The sequence below is a fragment of the Eumetopias jubatus genome, unplaced genomic scaffold, assembly GCF_037043125.1.
Source record: "Eumetopias jubatus isolate StellerSeaLion01/CBP00866 unplaced genomic scaffold, mEumJub1_p1.0 scaffold_17, whole genome shotgun sequence".
Classification (NCBI taxonomy): domain Eukaryota; kingdom Metazoa; phylum Chordata; class Mammalia; order Carnivora; family Otariidae; genus Eumetopias; species Eumetopias jubatus.
In genome coordinates, this window is record NW_028274823.1 from 59,216,484 (window position 1) to 59,237,621 (window position 21,138).

The 21,138-nt window shown below is 36.1% G+C and overlaps 1 protein-coding gene across 9 annotated transcripts in view; it reads left to right on the forward strand.

Annotated features, from left to right (window-relative positions):
* Positions 1–21,138, forward strand: part of RUFY2 (RUN and FYVE domain containing 2) — a 47,433-nt gene that overhangs the window by 5,218 nt on the left and 21,077 nt on the right. For 7 of the 9 annotated variants that reach the window (XR_015767107.1, XM_088019947.1, XM_088019945.1 and 4 more), the window contains exons 3-12: positions 906–1,023; positions 4,734–4,835; positions 6,626–6,749; positions 6,927–6,985; positions 7,962–8,027; positions 11,520–11,589; positions 13,754–13,855; positions 13,999–14,115; positions 16,142–16,309; positions 18,676–18,773. Coding sequence is in view for 8 of the 9 variants with exons in the window: in XM_088019947.1 (XP_087876073.1) it covers positions 906–1,023; positions 4,734–4,835; positions 6,626–6,749; positions 6,927–6,985; positions 7,962–8,027; positions 11,520–11,589; positions 13,754–13,855; positions 13,999–14,115; positions 16,142–16,309; positions 18,676–18,773 (1,024 nt within the window). In the remaining variant the exon portion in view is untranslated. Of the gene's footprint in view, positions 1–905; positions 1,024–4,733; positions 4,836–6,625; positions 6,750–6,926; positions 6,986–7,961; positions 8,028–11,519; positions 11,590–13,753; positions 13,856–13,998; positions 14,116–16,141; positions 16,310–18,675; positions 18,774–19,525; positions 21,060–21,138 lie in introns of those variants that run through there. The other 2 variants (XM_028109462.2, XM_028109460.2) reach the window with 2 other exon arrangements.

Sequence of the window (21,138 nt, forward strand, 5' to 3'; positions counted from 1 at the left end):
ACTCCCCACCGAGCGGGGAGCCCAATGTGGGACTTGATCCCGGGACTCCAGGATCATGACCTGAGCTGAAGGCAGTCGCCCAACCAACTGAGCCACCCAGGCGCCCCAATAACACCTTGAGTTTTAGTTTGCTTTTTGAAAAACTTGTTATCTTTGTTTTCCCTTAGGCTGCAGAAATGGAGTTTGCTAAATGATGGCCAAACAGTTAAATTTTAAGCTCTTCCCTGAGTTTAAAATTCCTTTGCTTGACAAAATATCATAAGGCATGTCCTAACAGCCATATCATAGGCTTGTCTTGATGAATCATTGTGAAGCTACTTTGTACTGATTGATTTTTTTTTCCCCCAAGGAAAAATTGCCTATGGTGGTGATTGTCCTTGGGTGGTGCTTATGATAGGCGCCCTTGATCTGCAGGAGATCTGGTCAGTATTAAGAAAGAAATGTATAGTGATTTCATGGTTTTATATCACCTGATTCTCAGTATAAAGTAAGTCACAATTTTTCATGTTAAGAGTAAAATAACTTTTTATTTATCCTTGGTTTATTTAATAAACTGATAAAGATCAACCTGCCAGGGCTGCCAGCCTTTTTATTTTGGTACTGGTAAAGAATAAGGCCCGTTTTTTTTTTTTTTTTTTTTACTTTAATTACCTGCCTGCATATTTCTGATAAGGAAGAATGGCCAAGCTGCATATTTTCTTTTTTGTTGTTGTTGCATATTTCTGATAAGGAAAAATATTAGGATCCTGATGAACAGGTTCCTGATCCACAGGACTGTGTAGTGGCAAGAGCGGAAGGTCTTTGAATAACTGTATTTTAAGTTAGAAATGTTGAAAATAAAAGGAAGTTATGACAATTTTATATGTTGAAGTTGTATGCCTTATATATACTTTTTTTTTTCTCAGTAAGAAAATCATTTTTGAGTTATAACAAAACTATCTGGGGCCCCTTGGAACTGGTGGAAAAGCTGTACCCAGAAGCAGAGGAAATAGGAGCCAGTGTCCGGGATTTACCTGGTCTTAAGTAAGTAAGCTTATTGTTCATTTCTAACCGCAGAGATATATTTATTGTTCCTTGAAAGTACTTCACACTCTATTATCTTCTCTCAGCCTTAAGTAGCCTTCTTCCATTCTCTCCTAATAAAATTCTGTTCTTTATAGCTCAGTTCAAATTTCATTTCCTTTATGAAATTTCTCTTAGTCCCTTCAGTAGGAATTAACTGCTTTTTCTTCTATACCCTATCACTATATTCACTCCTTGATTATATCACTTTGATTCTACATTGTATTGCAGGAAACAGCAGGTCCCTTTAAGATAGAATGTATCAATTATGCATTTGTTTCCTGAATGTTAAGCTGGTTTTGCGGTAGTAAGCTAGTTGGCAGCCAATAACTGTTTGTTGAAGACTAGTTTATTTTTATTTATTTACTTTTTAAAAGATTTTATTTATTTGACAGAGAGAGACACAGCGAGAGAGGGAACACAAGCATGGGGAGTGGGGAAGGGAGAAGCAGGCTTCCCACTGAGCAGGGAGCCTGATGCGGGGCTCGATCCCAGGACCCTGGGATCATGACCTGAGCCGAAGGCAGACACCCAAAGACTGAGCCACCCAGGCGCCCCTGAAGACTGATTTAGACTAAATCCAGGGCAAAGGCTCAGGAGATTAGAATTCTCAGATAAGCCATTTATATATATGGGGCTTGTGCAAATTACTTTTCTTTCTCTAAAAATTGGGACCTATAGTGTCACCTGCCCATTTCACTGGACAAATATATATAAAATGTAAAAACTGAATAAAGGCATAAAGGTGTTGTTAAGGTTAAGTTCTTATGCTTTCCTTTAGTTTATCTTAATTCTTGTGAATGAGATAACCTTTTTTTCTTAGCATTTTCTGTCAGATTACCAGTTTGCTTTCTCTTAGCTTTATAATTGAGGGTTTTACAGTTTTTTTTTAAGATTTTTTATTTTTGCGAGAGAGAGAGAGAGAGAGAGCTCGTGAGAGAGAGCGCGAGAGAGCGCCAGCACACAGGAGCAGGGGGAGGGGCAGAGGGAGAAGCAGAGGAGTCTGATGTGGTACTGGATCCCAGGACCCTGGGATCCTGACTTGAGCTGAAGGGAGATGCTTAACTGAGCCACCCAGGCACCTGAGGGTTTTACATGTTGTAGGGAATATGGTAGTGTTTTCTTTTTTTTAAAGATTTTATTTTTTATTTATTTGACAGAGAGATAGAGAGCACAAGTAAGCAGAGAGGCAGGCAGAGGGAGAGGGAGAAGCAGGCTCTCTGCTGAGCAGGGAGCCCGACTTGGGGCTCGATCCCAGGACCCCAGGATCATGACCTGAGCTGAAGGCAGCCGCTTAACCAACTGAGCCACCCAGGCGCCCTTATGGTAAATGTTTTCTGGCTGTTAACACAACATCCAAATATTTCCAGGTTGTATTTAATTGAATGATAAAAGTAAATGGCTAGTATTTGTTAAGCACTGTCTCAGGGTAATAAAATAATTGGTTTACATGAATTATCTCATTTAGTCCTTACATCAGTCTTACAGGGTAGAGATTATAATAATTGCATAGATGTGAAAAATAAAGGTCAGAGGAGTTAACAGTTAAAAAGTGGCAGAGCCAGGATTCAAACCCAGTTTTTAAATTTTATTTTGTTTTTGTAAGTAATCTCTCTGCCCAATGTGGGGCTTAAACTCATGACGCTGAGATCAAGAATTACATGCTTGACTGAGTGAGCCAACCAGATGTCCCTCAAACCTAGTTTTTAGAGTGAAATAGCAAGTCATGTTCACAGCTGATGTTTCTTATAATGGTATATTAGGTGTAGTGATCTTTAGCAAAGACAGAAGAAAAAGGGAATTATAACTCTCAAAAAGAGAAATATAAGAAGGGGCACCTGGCTGGCTCAGTTGGTAGAGCATGTGCCTCTTTATCTCTCAATTGTGAGTTCAAGCCCCACGTTGAGTATAGAGATTACTTTAAAAATAAAATCTTAAAGGGGCGCCTGGGTGGCTCAGTCAGTTGAGCATCTATCTGCCTTCGGCTTAGGTCATGATCCCAGCGTCCTGGGATCGAGCCCCGCATTGGGCTCCCTGCCTGGCGGGAAGCCTGCTTCTCCCTCTCCCACTCCCCCTACTTGTGTTCCCTCCCTCTCTGTCAAATAAATAAGTAAAATCTTAAATCTTTAAAAAAGAGAAATATAAGATTTGGTCATTTTAATATGAAAATATATGTTCAAATTGTTTTTAAAAAGCCTAACTCTTCAAAAGTAAAAAATGTTTTCTGAACGATGGTATTCATTCAACTGCTAAACCATAAGAAGCTCATTAGCTGTTAGTAGTGAAGATTAACTTACCTCCTACACTACATGCCAAAACATTCTTTGTATAAGAAAACATAAAAGTGTGAATGATAATCTTTCTCTTTGAAAAACCATACATATTCTGTAAAAGTTGCTTTTACTTTTACTAAATGATAAAATTTAGATAAGAGGTAGGAGATTGAATTTTTTAAGGACAACCCCCTAGAGAAACATTTGAAAAATAACAAGCAACCTGGTGATTTCTTTCTTTTTGATTACCAGCTTAGTGCCCTCCTAGCTTTGTTAGGATTTTTTTTTTTTTTTTTTAGTTTGTTAGGATTTTTAAAATTCAGATATCATGTCAGTTACTTTTTGAAGGCATTATATTGCTTTATTTGATGCATTTTGCATATCCATTTTTTTAATAGGTTTTTTTTTTTTAAGATTTTATTTATTTGACAGAGACACAGCTAGAGAGGGAACACAAGCAGGGGGAGTGGGAGAGGGAGAAGCAGGCCTCCTGCCAAGCAGGGAGCCCGATGTGGGGCTCGATCCCAGGACCCTGGGACCATGACCCGAGCTGAAGGCAGACGCTTTAACGACTGAGCCACCCAGGCGCCCCTTGCATATCAATTTTTAAGACTGATGAATCACAGACTTGTACCTTTGAAACAAATAATACATTTTATGTTAAAAAAAAAAAAGTAGGAAGGGAAAAATGAAGGGGGGGAAATCGGAGGGGGAGATGAACCATGAGAGACTATGGACTCTGAGGAACAAACTGAGGGTTCTAGTGGGGAGGGAGGTGGGGGGATGGATTAGCCTGGTGATGGGTATTAAAGAGGGCACATATTGAATGGAGCACTGGGTGTTATACTCAAACAATGAATCATGGAACAACACATCAAAAACTAATGATATAATGAATGGTGATTATCATAACATAATAAAATAAAATTAAAAAGTTTTTTAAAAATCTTAAGAAAAAAGTAACCTCTACACCCAGTGTGGGTCTTGAACTCACAATCTGCAGATTAAAAATCACATGCTCTACTGACTAAGCCAGCCAGGTACACCTTACGTATTCATCTTTAGACAGTTAAGTCCATTCCGTCAAAATATTTCTTGTAGAGATAATCCTCAGTATTTAGAGCGTCATTTCTTCCAAGGCATAAAAGATACCTAGATGTCCTGTAGGTGCAGGTTTACCTTAGATACTTAAATAGCTTCCAGGGATTGGTTTGCATGCTCAATGAGCTGGCTTAAAAAACTGTAGAAACAAAAAAAACAAACCACCTGTAGAAACAGACAAAACCATGATAAATTGCAGTTTTCCTTTATTAATATGAACCTTGACAGAGATAGAATATGTAGTCTCATAATATATGGACTGAGACTGTCTTCTGACCAGTTGGTTTTGCTTTTTAGGACCCCCCTGGGTCGTGCAAGAGCATGGCTTCGATTAGCCCTCATGCAAAAAAAAATGGCTGATTACCTGCGTTGCTTAATTATTCAGAGGGATCTCTTAAGGTTAGTACCATTAAGTCATGTTCATTTCCATTTTTAAAATTTCATTTACATCCTGTTTTCCAAAAAGAATTAAAGATGTACAAAAGGATATATAAAATACAGTAAGATGGCATTAAAAAAAAAGAGCAACATGAGAGAGAAAATCACGTAGGGACATAACATGGATCAGGAACTAGCCTAAAAACTGAATACCATAACCTTTGTATTGACCAATAAGAAGAAAATTTATTTATATGTTATATTTCTAAGCTAGTTTTATTTTTTTTTCTAAATTACAGTTAATTCTACAAATAAAAATATGTATTGGAATTGGGAGCTTTAATCTGACAAGTTTCTTTTTATTTTATTTTTTTGAGAGAGGAACATGGTGGGTGGTGCAGAGTCAGAGAGAGAACCCCAAGCAGACTCCCCCAGGGCGGAGCCCACATGGGGCTCGGTCTTACAACCCTGAGATCAAAGTCAAAATCAACAGTCCGACGCTTAACCAACTGAGCCACACAGGCGCCCAATAGGTTTTAGATCCTGAGTGTCTAAGCTGTTGCTTTGTCCGTATTGTGGGCACTTTTTAAACTGTCAACTGAAGGCCAGTGAGTGCTGGCAATTAAGTGGTATAATGAAGATGACTGGAAAACATTAACTTGTTGTTAGTTGATATCGTGCTGAGGTTGGTGGGAAGTCGAGCTTATAAATAGCCTGGTCTATGCACTGACTTTGAAATCTGCTCAATTTCAGGAATACATCTTATCATTTGGACCATTCATTGTTTACCTTTGAAGCTTTTTATTTAACAGGGAACGGATTCATCCTTTTAAAAAATGTAATACTGAACATAGCTGTGATAACACCCCCATTGAAACTTTTGTTTTCAGTATTCTTGAATAAATTGCCTTCATGTAGTAAATATTTAAATAAGTAAATAATAGAAGGCCAGATGTTTAAGACAGACTTTCAGAGTACGGTAATCAGTTGTTAGAGGGGGTGGCCCATAGCAGTCCCTCTGTTTGCCCTTATTCTCTTGGAGTGCCTGTCTGATGTTCTGGAGAATCTGGTCATTTTTGGTAGTACTTATGACACTGGTCGTACATCTTGGTTTTCGCATTTGTTAAATGAGAATGACCATACTTTAAGCACAGCAATTTCTCAATAATATTGTGAAGGTCAATTAAAGTTATTAAATAGTACATGGGACTTCTTGAGGAAGGCATGAGACAGTGATAATTAGTCCTATGAATACATAATTGTCAAGTCTTAGTTTTTAGACTGTCCTGTTTCTTTCACAAATCTGAACGTTTTTTAGAATATAGATGTCCTACCATCCTTAATTGATTATTAAGAACACTTGCAATATACATATCAAATACACTGATTTAAACATGGGCTTTGGAAATGTTTCATATGTTCATTCCCTACCTCTGCATCCCAAGATTCTTAATAAATCCTAGAATTAAAAAGTCAACTCTAATAAAAAGTATTGTAATCAAATCAGTCTTCTGAGAGTCCCAGACATTCCAGGCCTCAGTGATGCCTCTTTTTCTTTTGATCTATATCTCTTTGCTTCTCTTTTCTTTCTCTCAAAATTCCTTTTCCTCTTTAATCTTTCAGTCCCATTCTTTTACTTTGTTTACATGAACATTAACATTTCAAAATGTTTAAGTTATTCACACATAGAAAGGCTAATTTGAAGAGACCAAATTTGTATGGGCTCCATGTTTATATTATGGGGCTGAGATTTTAAAATTTAGTGTTTGAAGTAAATTTGTGTTCTAAGGTTTTTATTTTAATTTCCACAGTGAATTTTATGAGTATCATGCACTAATGATGGAAGAAGAAGGAGCAGTAATTGTTGGGCTCCTGGTTGGCCTGAATGTGATAGATGCTAACCTGTGTGTTAAGGGAGAAGATTTAGACTCACAAGTAAGTGAAGGTGACTCATACCAAATGCAGTGTTTTTAGTTTGTGCTGTTCTCTTGGATCCAGTTGTAAACAGTACTGTTAAACACTAAAGAAAAATTAAGAATGAAATTCAGTTGCATGTTAACTCTACTTCTAATATTTCTCCCCTTTAACTAAAAAGAACATGATTTACTTTAGGTTGGAGTGATTGATTTTTCCATGTATTTAAAGAATGAAGAAGATATTGAAAATGAAAGGTATGATTTTCATAAGTTCTTTCACATGTATTTTTATGTAGCTCTTTACAAATCACCATGAGGTCCATCTATTTATAATGTAGCTTTGTTTTTTGTTTTTTTTTTGACAATGTAGTTTTTATTTCCTTATTTTGTGTGTAGTTCCTGCTTTGTTTTATTTAGCTTCCATATACAAGTTTTACAAAGCAAAAATCACATAGAAGGAGGTGGCATTAGTCGGAAGTATGGCTTTTGGTCACTTGTAGTTCCTGAGACCCATTTTAATTGCTGTTTTTTTTTGCGGTAAAAGAGATGAAAGCTTATTATTCACAAGTTTACAAATGCTAGTTTATTCTAAGATCTGTGTTTAAATTTAAAATATACTTATTCCAAATAAGAGAAAGAAAGGATAATTATGTAGCATAATAGAGGTGCTAATTATTGCTACAGTGGCAATCATATCACAAATGTATCACATTAACGTGTATACCTTAAATTTATAGTTATATGTCAAATGTATTTTATTTTTTTAAAGATTTTATTTATTTGACAGAGACAGCGAGAGAGGGAACACAAGCAAGGGGAGTGGGAGAAGGAGAAGCAGGCTTCCCGCCCAGTAGGGAGCCCGATGTGGGGCTCGATCCCAGGACCCTGGGATCATGACCTGAGCCGAAGGCAAACACTTAATGACTGAGCCACCCAGGCGCCCCTGTCAAATGTATTTTAATTAAAAAACATACTGATGCAAGGAGTTCTTAAATATACTTTTTAATGGTATTGTTAAATAGATTACTTGCTAATACTGGACTTAACAAAGGTTATAATTAGTACACAGCCTACTGCTACATTATTATAAAGATTCTTGAAATTTATTTAAAGGCAAGGTAGTGTTTTTTGCCATTATGGTTTTACAACACTTTTAGGCGACATAGACTTTTTTTGGTCCTTCAGTAAATACCTTTCCAACTGACACAAAGCTGCTTTTCCCCCTCTTTAGGGATGTTCAAATTGCTGCCATATTAGACCAGAAGAATTACGTTGAAGAATTAAATAGACAACTGAAGTAAGTATTATGGATACTTGGATATTTGTGACTATTGTCGTAGAGGTTTTCTTCACCCTTTTCAGGTCCACTTTACGCTATTCCTTCCTACTAAACATCTTTGAGAAAGGATTGAGGGAGTAGAGAATAGAAATTAAGAATACAGAGAATTATTGGAGCTAATTCATTTTCAAAAAATGAGTCAGATTTTCTTTTTATTTTAAGGTTTTATTTATTTATTTGAGAGAGTAGAGCACAAGCAGGGGGAACAGCAGAAGGAGAAGGAGAAGCAGACTCCCTGCTGAGCAGGGAGCCTGACACGGGGCTCAATCCCAGGATCCTGGGATCATAACCTGGGCCGAAGGCAGACGCTTAACTGACTGAGCCACCCAGGCTTCCCAAGAGTCAGATTTTCAGAGAGAACATTTGGAGAATTTAAAAATAGAATTCCTGGGGAGGGGTCAAAGAAATAAAGACAGAATTTCAAACTTATCCCTGTATCCTTGAGAAGAAAAGGTTAGATAGGGTGGAAGTTTATATCATTTTTATGGTTCACAAATTCATTTTTCCTACTTTCAAAGAGTTTCATATGTAAATGTGGCTGTTGCCTCCCATGGTGGGAGTTTTTCCTTATATTTTATTTCCTTATATATGTCACCTGGGCACTGAAGCTGTCAGTGAATACTTGGAAGAATTTCTGAGATCAATATGTAAAATAGTATAGTGTAGTTCTAATAGAAATAAAATGTGAGTCATATAGATAATTTAAAATTTTTAGTAACCACATTAAAAAGGTAAAAAAACATGAAATTAATTTAAAAATATATTTTGTTCAACTCAGTATACCCAAAATATTATTTCAACATGTAATCAGTATAACAATTATTCCTGAGGTATTTTATATTCTTTCTTTGTATTGTCTTCACAAGCCAATGTGTATTTTACAGTTATAGTACATTTTATTTTTATTTTTTTAAAGATATATTTTTTAAAGATTTTATTTATTTATTTGAGAGAGAGAGAATGAAAGATAGCATGAGAGGGAAGAGGGTCAGAGGGAGAAGCAGACTCCCTGCTGAGCAGGGAGCCTGATGTGGGACTCAATCCCAGGACTCCAGGATCATGACCTGAGCCGAAGGCAGTCGCTTAACCAACTGAGCCACCCAGGCGCCCAGTTATACTACATTTTAGTTTGGACTAGATAGCACAGGTAAAGTGAATAGTATTTGCTACATAGTTAGGAATGGACTGTTCCTATTAATTAAAATGAATTAGCAAAAATGACTCTCTGGGTGATGAAATTATGGATAATTTCTATTTTATTCTTTATACTTTTCTGATTTTCTAAGTTTCGTTCAATAGTCAGAAAATAAAATTAAACATTTTCCCATTTTAGAAAAATAAGCTGTAACTCTTGCTTTCTCTGAAGTTAGGAAATATCTTGTATCATTGTCTTTTTTTTTTAATCACAGAGTTTTAATAAAAGATGTCCTAGGAAATATATGTGTATGTATGTGTGTTTTCTAATTTGTAATTCTGAGATTATATTTCTAAATGCAACTTTGTATTGCTTATTTACTTACTGTTAAAGCTTTATTCACTTTTGGCAACAGGTAATATATTCACATAGTTTGGGGCGCCTGGTTGGCTCAGTTGGTTGAGCGACTGCCTTCAGCTGAGGTCACAATCCTAGGGTCCTAGGATTGAGCCCTGCATCCCCTGCATCTTGGCTCCCTGCTCGGCGGGGAGTCTGTTTCTTCCTCTCCCTCTGCCCTGCTCGTGCTTGCTGTATCTCAAATAAATAAATCTTTAAAAAATATATATATATACTCACATAGTTTAAACTTCAAAAGGAACATGAACAAAAAGCCTCCCTCTTCCTTGATATCCAATCACCTGGTTTCCCTCTTTGGGACTAATTAATAGGTTCTCGTGTATGCCTCCAGAGATACTTTATACAAGCAGACAAGAATATGCATATATTTTCTTAAAGTTCCCTTCCCCTCAGTTTTTTTACACATAAAGTAGCATAATTTTTACACTATTCTGTAGTTCACTGTTTTTACCCAACTTTATCTTAGAGTCTGTTCCATTTGGTTCAAGGAGTTTTCTCATTCTCTTTTAAATTATGTGTTTTAAATCATTTATAGCAGTACTAGTGCCTTACTTTTGTACATTTTACGGATTTAAAAATGTTTCATTGTTTTTCCAGTTAGAGTGTTTTTGTATATTTAGAGTATTTAAAAAAATGTAGAAAACAGGTAAAAAAATAGAACTCACATATTATCCCTCATTCAAAGAAAACTATTGAGGGTTTATTTTCAAAAGTGCTTTTTCGATTAATATTTTACTGATTCTTACATAAAGGTAGGACAGATATTATTATCTGATTTATAGATAAGGAAACTGGAGCTCAGAAAGGTTTTACAGCTTTCAAGGTGACACAGAAAGAAAAGCGGGGACTCTAACTTTGGTCCTGTGTCTCTTAGTCCCACACCTGTTAAGGTCTCACCATCCGGATACCCTGTTGCTCTTTGTGAAAAACTCAGGTTGTTTCCCTAAGAATGATAATAATTTAAAAATGATTTAACATGAATGAAAAAAGATTTGTTTCACCAGTTAAACTAAAATGCCAATATTTATTTCTGAGGCTGGTATAAAATTTGTTTAAATCTATTATAGGTTTTATTGTGATGTAAACAGCATATTATGTTATTAAAGCTTGAGGTGGTAGAAACAAGGCCTTGAAAAACTAAATAAAATGTACAATAATGTCCAGTCTCATAGATGCCAAGTGAAGTGTGTGCATTTTTGATAACTGTACTTCTGGTGACTGTACCGTTTGAAATACGTTTTTTTATCAAGATTCATAAAAATGCAGAAAAAAATGTACAGTAATGTCCAATCTTGATCAGTTTAAACAAAAATACAAAAAAACCAAGTGCATTCGGCTTAACCTGACTTTTAGCTATATCCTTGAAAGTCAGGGTATTTGCTTAGCTGCTGGTTGTCCAGGTACCTGATGTGAATTTCATATTCACATTTCCCAAACTACAGGTGACTTTAGAGGTCTTTAAGTGATTATGAAAGTGGAGAGTGGAAACAGAATGGGCTTGTGTTGAAGACTGGTGTAAATGCTTATTAAGCCACTTAATTATAAAGTGGATATTTAAAGTTCATCCTTTAAAAGATTTTAAATTTAATTTTAATAATACTTGGTAGTCTTTGTGTGGAATCCATTCCTAAGTATTAAAATTTAAATGTAAGACTCTAAGAAGACAACAAAAAATAATGAGCAGCATCAAGTGGAATTTTAATAGAAATGAGCTTTTTGCTCAGTCTTTATTGCTGTCCTAGCCAAATCTGGTTATCCAACTTAATGAAATTTCCCACACTCAAAAATTCAGGATAGTCGGTGCATGTTAGTTAACATGGTAAGTCCAAGATAACATACCTTTTCTCACTTTTGTGAATTTGTGTGATTTGAATGAGTTTTTTCTTTATTAATTTCAGCAGCACAGTCAGCAGTCTCCATTCAAGAGTTGACTCTTTAGAAAAGTCAAATACTAAGCTGATTGAAGAGGTATTGTAACCCAGCCATGGATAATTGTCTTACATGGACTGAGTATTTGTGATCCTTTTCCATTTTAAGTTGAATACACTAAGTGTGCATGTGCATGGGTGCACATTTTCATCCTTATGATGGAATATTTGCAATATAGTTATAATTGATGATTGTAAGTTCTAGAGAAACCACATTTTCTCAGGTAAATTCTCTGGTAAATCTGTGAGTTGTTTGAGATACTCCTAGAAATGAGCCCCAAAGATAACACTCTTACAAGCTCTTCTATAAATAAGCTGCGATTCTCTTTTTAAAATCTGGATGACCTCTATTTAGATAGTGAATCACCTATAGGTAGAAATTCCCATTAAAATGATACCGTTTGTCTTGTTCCACTATTCAGATTACTTTTCTTTACAAGCACCACTACCTGCTTGTGGCCACCCTTTCTCCACCCAGCCAAGTATAAACCTCATCCCGTGTGCTCTGGTTTCCGGCGTTGTCAGAGCGCCTATCTGGTGGTCCCAGACAGGAAGTTTATCTCTGCTCTCTTTTTAATACTGTTTGTAAAGTTGCTTTAGATAAGTTTTTTTTATCAAACCACAGAGTTACTACTTTCTATTTTCAGAATTATTTAGGCTGGAGGAAGAAATCTGTCACGAGTGCTCTGAACCCTACTTTCTGTGTTAATTAAAATTCTTAATTCTTTTAGAACTGGCCTCATTTTTCCAAACCAGGGAGCACATGATTATTTGCATGACTGCAAATGTATCTTTATTTTGATAGTTTGGGCCACTTCATAGTGTTCTGTTTTTTTTTTTTTTTTAATCATGGTAAGTGTACTCTTTAATCCCCATCACCTATTTCATCCATCCTGCCACCCATCTCCCCTCTGGTAACCATCAGTTTATTCTCTATAGTTAAGAGTCTGTTTCCTGGTTTCTCTTTTTTTTTGATTTTGCTCATTTGTTTCTTAAATTCCACACATGAGTGAGATCATACAGTATTTGTCTTTCTCTGACTGACATTTTGCCTAGCATTAAACTCTGTAGCTCTATCCATGTTGTTGCAAATGGCAAGATTTCATTCTTATTCATGGCTGAATAACATTCCATCCACACACTACATCTTCTTTATCCATTCATCTATCAGTGGACACTTGGGCCACTTCCATAGTTTGGCTATTGTAAATAATGCTGCAGTAAACAGGGATGCATGTATCTCTTTGAATTAGTGTTTTTGTATTCTGGGGGTAATACCCAGTAGTGCAATTACTGGATTGTAGGGTAGTTCTGTTTTTAATTTTTTGAGGAAACTCTATACTGTTTTCCACAGTGACTGCACCAGTTTCTATTTCCACCAGTAGTGCACCAAGGGTTCCTTTTTTCCCCCACATCCTCGCCAACACCTGTTGTTTCTTGTGTTTTTGATCTTAGCCATTCTGACAGGGGGCCTTTCATTGTAGTTTTAACTTGCATTTCTCTAATGATGAGTGATGTTGAGCATCTTGTCATGTGTCTGTTGGCCATTGGGACCATTTGGTAGTTTGATAGATTGGGACCATTAGAGCTGCTCTCTAGTTTGTGCTGCTTCTTGGCCTTAGGCACACTGTGAAGTTCAAGTTATATCCCTGATGAAGTGTTCGGAAATTTATTTATAAGCCAACATTGGGGATGATCCCTGCTTTCCTTTCCTGGAATCCCTCTTTTCATTGTAGGCCTCAGAACCAAGCCACTTAGTTTAACTCTGATGGTGAAAAATGTCTCATATTTGTGATGGTCACCCAGTGTTCTCTATTTCAGAGGGTGTCCTTTTTGGTTATCATGAAGGTCTGTATCACATTTTCAATGATAGCACAGCCTTCTTATAGATCTTTTATCTTTACACAGGTCTTTACAGTCTTATTGTTTCATGACACTTTGTATTCAGAACATTCTTAGGTATACATGATATGTTTTAACAATATATTTTGACTAATGAAATACTAGAAATAAGAGTTCAATTTTTTTATTGGTATCTTAGGATAATAGCACATTTTTCTTATGAAAGCTTCTGTAGATGTGAGACATTTGACTAGTTTTAAGCTTTTATATTCTGTTGTTTATAGTGATGATCATAACCTGTAAAGCAAGTATAAGTAAAGGTGTTTAAAATCTTTTTCTTGTCCCTGTTTCATAATTTTTAGTTAGCAATAGCAAAAAATAATATCATTAAACTCCAAGAAGAAAATCATCAATTACGAAGTGAAAATAAATTGATTTTAATGAAAACACAGCAGCACTTGGAGGTAAGTATGGACTGTTTGCAAACACACTGTCTTGTGTCAGAAATTGCCACTTTTGGGGACTTTTGCGTAGACTGGATATTTATTTCTGTGCTGTATTGATAGCAGTGATTTACACAGTAAAAAGCTTGATGTTTTCTTCTTAGGTTACCAAAGTGGATGTGGAAACTGAGCTTCAAACATATAAGCATTCTCGGCAGGGGCTGGATGAAATGTACAATGAAGCCAGAAGGCAGCTTCGAGATGAATCTCAGTTAAGACAGGTAGTTTGCATTAGCAAAAATAATAATCATAATAATAATTTACCCTTAAGCATCACTTAAAATCTCTTTTTTAGCCTTATCTTCCTTGCTGTGGGATAGAAATCTCACCCCCTTATAACCCCTTCAAATTCTTTTTTTATCAAGTGTTTTTTAAAGTGTTTTTATACTGTGTTATATAATCTGAAATGAATGGATTGTGACCAGCATTAAAAAAAAACAAAATAGAATAGAATGATGGATTCAAATAGGACTAAAATGATATTTAAAAAATTTTTTAAAGATTTTCTTTTAGAGAGAGTGAAAGCGTGAGGGATTACAGAGGAAGAGAGAGAAGCAGACTCTCCATTGAGCGGAGAGCCTGACAAGGGGCTCGATCTCAGGACCCTGAGATCATGATCTGAGCTGAAGACAGATGCTCAACTGACTGAGCCCCCCAGGTGCTCCAAATCATATTTAAAAATAACTTATTTTGGGGGTGCCTGGCTGGCTCAGTTGGTAGAGTATGCAACTCTTGATCTTGGGGTCATGATTTCCAACCCTGTGTTGGGCATAGAAGTTACTTTAAAAAAAATTAACGGGGCACCTGGGTGACTCAGTCAGTTGAGCATCAGACTCTTGATTTCAGCTCAGGTCATAATCTCAGGGTGGTGGGATGGAGCCCTGCGTTGGGCTTTGCACTCAGTGCAGAGTCTGCTTGGGACTCGCTCGCTCTCCCCGACCCCTCCCCTGGCTCATGCTCTCTCGCACGCTCGCTTGCTCTCTCTGAAATAAATAAATCTTAAAAAAATTAACTGAGTTTTTTTATCCTTAAGTTGATACAATACCTACAGAAAAATACAAATGTACAGCTTAATGGATTATAACATAAATACCTGTATAATCACCACCCAGGTCAAGAAGAGACTATTGCTAGCCTTTCCATGCCTTTTGCTATTTGTCTTTAATATTAGGAAACTTCTTTGTTGTGAGAATTTTTTTAAATTTAATTTTAATTCTATTTAAATTCAATTAAACCTATAGCTTATTATAAGTTTCAGAGGTAGAGTTCAGTGATTCTTCAGTTGTATATAACATCCATGTGCACCCACATACAACACCAGTTGTTTATAACACCCAGTTGTATATTCCATCATGTGCCCTCCATGTACCACATCCCCCCACCCCAATGTAAAATTCTGTAAGAGAAGAAATTGAAACTGTGAAGTGGGGTTTTTGAGTTATCTTTGTCCTTCACTTATATGGATTACTTTATTTCTGTGTGTGTGTGTGTGTTTTCAAATTTTATTTATTTAAGAAATCTCTACACCCAGTGTCGGGGCTGGATCTCATGACCCCAAGATCAAGAGTCGCATGTTCTTCCAACTGAGCCAGCAAGGCACCCCCAGACTACTTTATTTCTTTGATTAAGGAAAATTAATACTGAGTTTATGAGGCATAAAAATACTTAATTTTTGAAGCAGAATAGTGATAATTAACAATATCTAGAAAATGCTTTCATTTTCACAAAATACACAGTTGAAAATATTTAGAATGTTATGTTATAAGACCTGGTTGATTCCCTTTATGGGGCTTAAACCTCAAAAGAGTAGTTTATGTATTTTTTTATTTTTTTAAATTATTTTTTCAAGTAGGTTCATAGCAAAATTGAGTGGAACGTATTTTTTTTTTTTTTTTTTTTAAAGAGTGATCTACAGGGACTTCTGGGTGGCTTGTCAGTTAAGCATCTGCCTTCGGCTCGGGTCATGATCCCAGGATCCTGGGATTGAGCCCCACATCTGGCTCCTTGCTCAGGAGGGAGCCTGCTTCTCCCTCTGCCTGTTGCTGCCCCTGCTTGTGCTTTCTCTCGCTCTCTCATAAATAAAATACTTAAAAAATAAAAAGACATATACCTAGTGACATGAAACCATTGGAAAAAAAATAGTCTACATAGTGAATAGAAAATTCTTCATGTTCTCATTAACTGCTGTGTGTCTGACTTTTGACATCCTGAAGTGGTATGTGAATTGAGGATATGTTCAAATTGCAGGATGTGGAAAATGAGCTAGCAGTACAAGTTAGTATGAAACATGAAATTGAACTTGCTATGAAGTTGTTGGAGAAAGATATCCATGAGAAGCAGGATACTCTGATAGGCCTTCGGCAACAACTAGAGGAAGTTAAAGCAATTAACATAGAAATGTATCAAAAGTTGCAGGTAAGGATCATTCTTTTTTTTTTTTTTAATTTATAGTTCATTAACCTACAGTGGAGTAGAAATCAGTGATTCATCACATACAACACCCAGTGCTCATCATAGCAAGTGCCCTCCTTAATACCCATCACCTGTCTAGCTCATCCCCCACCCACCTCCCTCCCACAACCTTCCGTTTGTTCTCTATCATTAAGAGTTTCTTATGGTTTCCCTCTTTTTTCTTCCCCCTTCCCATATGTTCATCTGTTTTGTTTCTTAAATTCCACATATGAGTGAAATCATATGGTATTTGTCTTTCTCTAACTTATTTTACTTAGTGTAATACATTGTAGCTCCATCCATGTCGTTGCAAATGTTAAGATGACCTTCTTTTTGATGGCTGAGTCATATTCTATTACACACACACACAACACGTCTTTATTCATTCATCAGTCAATGGACATTTGGGCTCTTTCCATAGTTTGATATATTGTTGATAATGCTGTTATAAACATCATGGTGCATGTACCCCTTTCAAATCTATATTTTTGTATTCTTTGGGTAAATACCTAGTGGTGCAATTGCTGGATCATAGTGTAGTTCTATTTTTAACTTTTTGAAGAACCTCCATACTGTTTTCCAGAGTGGCTGCACCAGTTTGCATTCCCACCAACAGTGCAAGGGGTTCCCATTTCTCTGCATCCTTGCCAACATTTTAGCCATTCACAGGTGTGAGGTGGTATCTCATTGTGATTTTGATTTGTATTTCCTGATGATGAGTGATGTTGAGCATCTTTTTATGTGTCTGTTAGCCATCTGGATGTCTTCTTTAGGAAAGTGTCTATTCATGTCTTCTCATTTTGTAACTGGATTATTTTTTGGGGGGGGTGTTGCGTTTGATAAGTTCTTTATAGATTTTGGAGGTAAGGCTCATTCTTAAATTCTTAAATTTCTTGAGTTTAACGTAAATTGAAAATAATTTTTTGTATGAAGGATTTGGTTTTTAGCTGTGCCATATTGGTAATAAAAACCAGTGACTTTTTTTCTGTATGGAAGCTTAAGTAGTGTAGCAATGGAATAGGTATCAAAGAATAAACAACCTATCTGAATTTCTTTTTTAATGCCAAAAGGTTAAGTATGAAGATTAAATCTTTTGGGAAAACTTAATCTAAATATGCAGGACATTTCTATGAATTCTTTATACAGTGTAGTCCTGAGGAAGATTTATTTTTTCTTAAAAAGATTTTATTTATTTGAGAGAAAGAGAGCATGAGCTTGAGGGAGGGGGAGAGGGAGAAGCAGACTCCCTGCTGAGTGTGGAGACCAACACAGGGCCTGACCCCAGGACCCTGATATCATGACCTGAGCTGAAGTCAGACACTTAACTGACTGAGCCACCCAGTTGCCCCTTTAATTATTTTTTTAAGATTTTATTTTTTTACTTTTTATTTTTTATTATTTTTATTTTATTTTTTATTATGTTAATCACCATACATTACATCATTAGTTTTTGATGTAGTGCTCCATGATTCATTGTTTGCGTATAACACCCAGTGCTCCATGCAGAACGTGCCCTCTTTAATACCCATTTGACAGAGACATAGCGAGAGAGGGAACACAAGCAGGGGGAGTGGGAGGGGGAGAAGCAGGCTTCCCCCAGAGCAGGGTGCCTGATGTGGGGCTCGATCCCAGGACCCTGGGACCATGACCTGAGCCAAAGGCAGACACTTAACGACTGAACCACCCAGGCGCCCCAGGATTTTATTTTTTTTAAGTAATCCCTACACCCAGCATGGGCTCAGATCTACAACCCCAAGATCAGGAGTCTACATGCTTTACCTACTGAGCCAGCCAAGGGCCCTGAGAAAGATTTAATTTTGATTGAAATGCTTTACTGTAGGGTCGCCTGGGTGGCTCAATCAGTTAAGTGGCTGTCTTCGGCTCAGATCATGATCCCAGAGTCCTGGGATCCAGCCCCGTGTGGGGCTCTCTGCTCAGTGGGGAGTCTGCTTCTCCCTCTGTCCCTCCCCACTGCTTGTGCTCTCTCTCAAAAAAATCTTAAAATGCTTTACTATAATAATCGTTATAATTCTCTCATGAAGTGACATCACTGTTTAAGTAGATTTGTTGCCAAAAACTATTTAATTGGAAAAAAAGCATAGTTTACAAGTTTATTCTGTTGTCTTCCAGAAGCACTAAAGGCAGTTTTCTTTTAATTACATTTTAATTGAAGACTAATAGTACTACTGCTTTATATCATAGTATTTTAATCTACAAATTAGCTCTACTCATTTCAAAGTAAAAATTCCATAGTGAAATGGTATACAAAACTTAAAAATATTCAGGTTTAAAAATCAAAGCCACTATAGTTTTTTTTTCTTTCTAAATAGGGTTCTGAAGATGGCTTGAAAGAAAAAAATGAAATAATTGCCCGACTAGAAGAAAAAACCAATAAAATTACTGCAGCCATGAGGCAGCTGGAGCAAAGGTACAGCATTTTCAGTCTTAGTTTCTTTTTTTCCTTTTTTTCTCCCTTTTCTTTATTCAGCTCTGACACCTGCCACAAAAATCATTAGGAAAATTTAGATTAGGACTTTTTTTTTAAGCCCAGCAGGATTTTGCCTTTTTTGTTTTGGTTGTTGCATGGAATCAAGTTGCTTTATAGTAGGCTGATTTCATTTGAATTTGCCATTTTGTGGATTTTCTTAAAAGATTTAATATCGGCAATTTCATGTGGTTCAATTGATGACATAAAACAAATACACAAACAAAGACTTTAAAAAAGTGAAAAACGAACAAAATCTATGGTGGAATTATCCCTGATTGTTTCCATGCATATTGATTGTCATATCCTTTGTCATTCACCATCTCTTTATCTGAAATCAAGCTTTGAGTTGGCAGTTTAGTTGCGTTTCTTTGAGCTAGGACCCTCAACCCAAACCAATAAATAATTTTATTTAAATTGAATTGTTTTGTATTGGCATTTTTCACTTTTATTGTTGGAAAATGTAATGTATTTCCATTGACCTGTCATGTTGGTGTCAACATATGTCTTATCATTGCTTTCTTTGAATCTACTTATGAAAAACATAACTATTAATGCTTTATTGACATGAATATTCTTTTATTGACATCCTCTTTCTTCTTTTTTCTTTTTTGTTTTCTTTATCCCCATTTTTACATTTTGGACATCTTTATTACCTTTTTCTGTCTTTAATTTCTGTCCATTCCATTATGAAGTGACAATGATTTGTTAACTCAAACTAGGACAATTGCAATGTCATTGGTGAAATATGCCAGCAGTGACACTCAGGACCAGTACAAGCTGGTCAAAGATATATCTTTCTGAAAACCACTTGTATTTAAACAGACTAAAAGAGAATCGACAATTTTATAATATATTAAATAGAAAATAATTTATGCTATTAAGTATTTGAAAAGGGTATTAAGGACCCTGTCCACTTCTTGATCAGCTGCTGTGGTAATACACTGCCATAAAGCAGAGTGGGTGCACTTGGATTTCCAAAAACACATTCCTCAAACCTTGTGCACAAAGGCTGATTTGAGTATTGACCTTTTGGAGGTCAGGATTTTCAAGTGCAGTTTTATCTTTTTAGCTACTTTTTGATGGAAAATATAAACATTGTTTAAAAATAAGTTAACCCTTTGGTTTCACAATGTGTTGGCACAAATTTTCCCTGTTGGCCCACTCTTGGCCTAATGGCTTCTTTACTGATTTTTTAATATGTTTTAAAATAGTTTATAACCCAGATTGGCCATTCTCTTGTGCTCCAGCACCTCAGTTTTCCAGTTCCCTTAGCCCTCTTCTATGATAGCACAACTTCAAGCCCTACCTCACTCTGAGTTTTATTTTAGTTTCTGTAATCTTAGAGAAATACTTGGGTCCCTGTCTCCCTACGTTAATATTTTAAAATTAAATTTCAATTTAGAGATAACTTGAATGTTACTCTCTTTTGCTCAGAAGTGGCATTTATACTTCTCAAATGTGTCAGGTTGTCCCACTGGTATGTTTCTAGGAAGAAAAGAAGAGGCAGTGTTTTCAGCTAGTTGAATAGAAATTTTGCCTGTGATTCCCTACAAGGAGTTAATGTCTCTTTAATACGTGGGAAAACTTTTCTTATAAAAACATTGAAGTTAAATCTAAGAAATCCTAGATGGGAGGCAGGGAGTGGAGCTAAGCACAGGGAGAAGCAATGACTTACAAATAAAAACAGAACAAATGAAAATCACATTTTTAGCTAATATTTAAACATCAGTCATGAACAAAAATGATCTCTAGAGAATGTTGCCAACTAATACTATATTCTTTCGAATCTTAACATACACATACAGCTTTTGGCATAATGTAGTAAATGCATAAAGATCCTACAGGGAGGACTTGGCTGTTCGAAATAATTGCAGGTCTTTGCTCTTGGCCTTGTAGCACACTTGATTCCTGGCATACACATCCTAACATAAATAACAATGTGGCTTCTTCACCTAGTGTAGACGTAAATCCTGTGCTTTACATGGTTTTGTAAAAAGGCAGTAACACACCCATTATACTTTCAAAGTTAATTCATTCTGCTCTACGTAAGTGGTAAAGGCTGTATTGCTTTGCATTGTTAATTATGAACAAGAAATAAAACATTTGAAGATAGTATTCTGGGCATATTATATGTTATATTGAAAAAAAATCACAAAACAATTTCTAGACATTGTGTGGCTCTTTCACGTTTGAGTTTGTGAGTTTTCCCCCAAACTTTGTTTTCATTTAGAAATGTTTCTATTTCCCCATTTTTCTTTTATTTGTCTTCTTCACCCTTTTACACCCTAGTTCTAGCCTCAGTTTT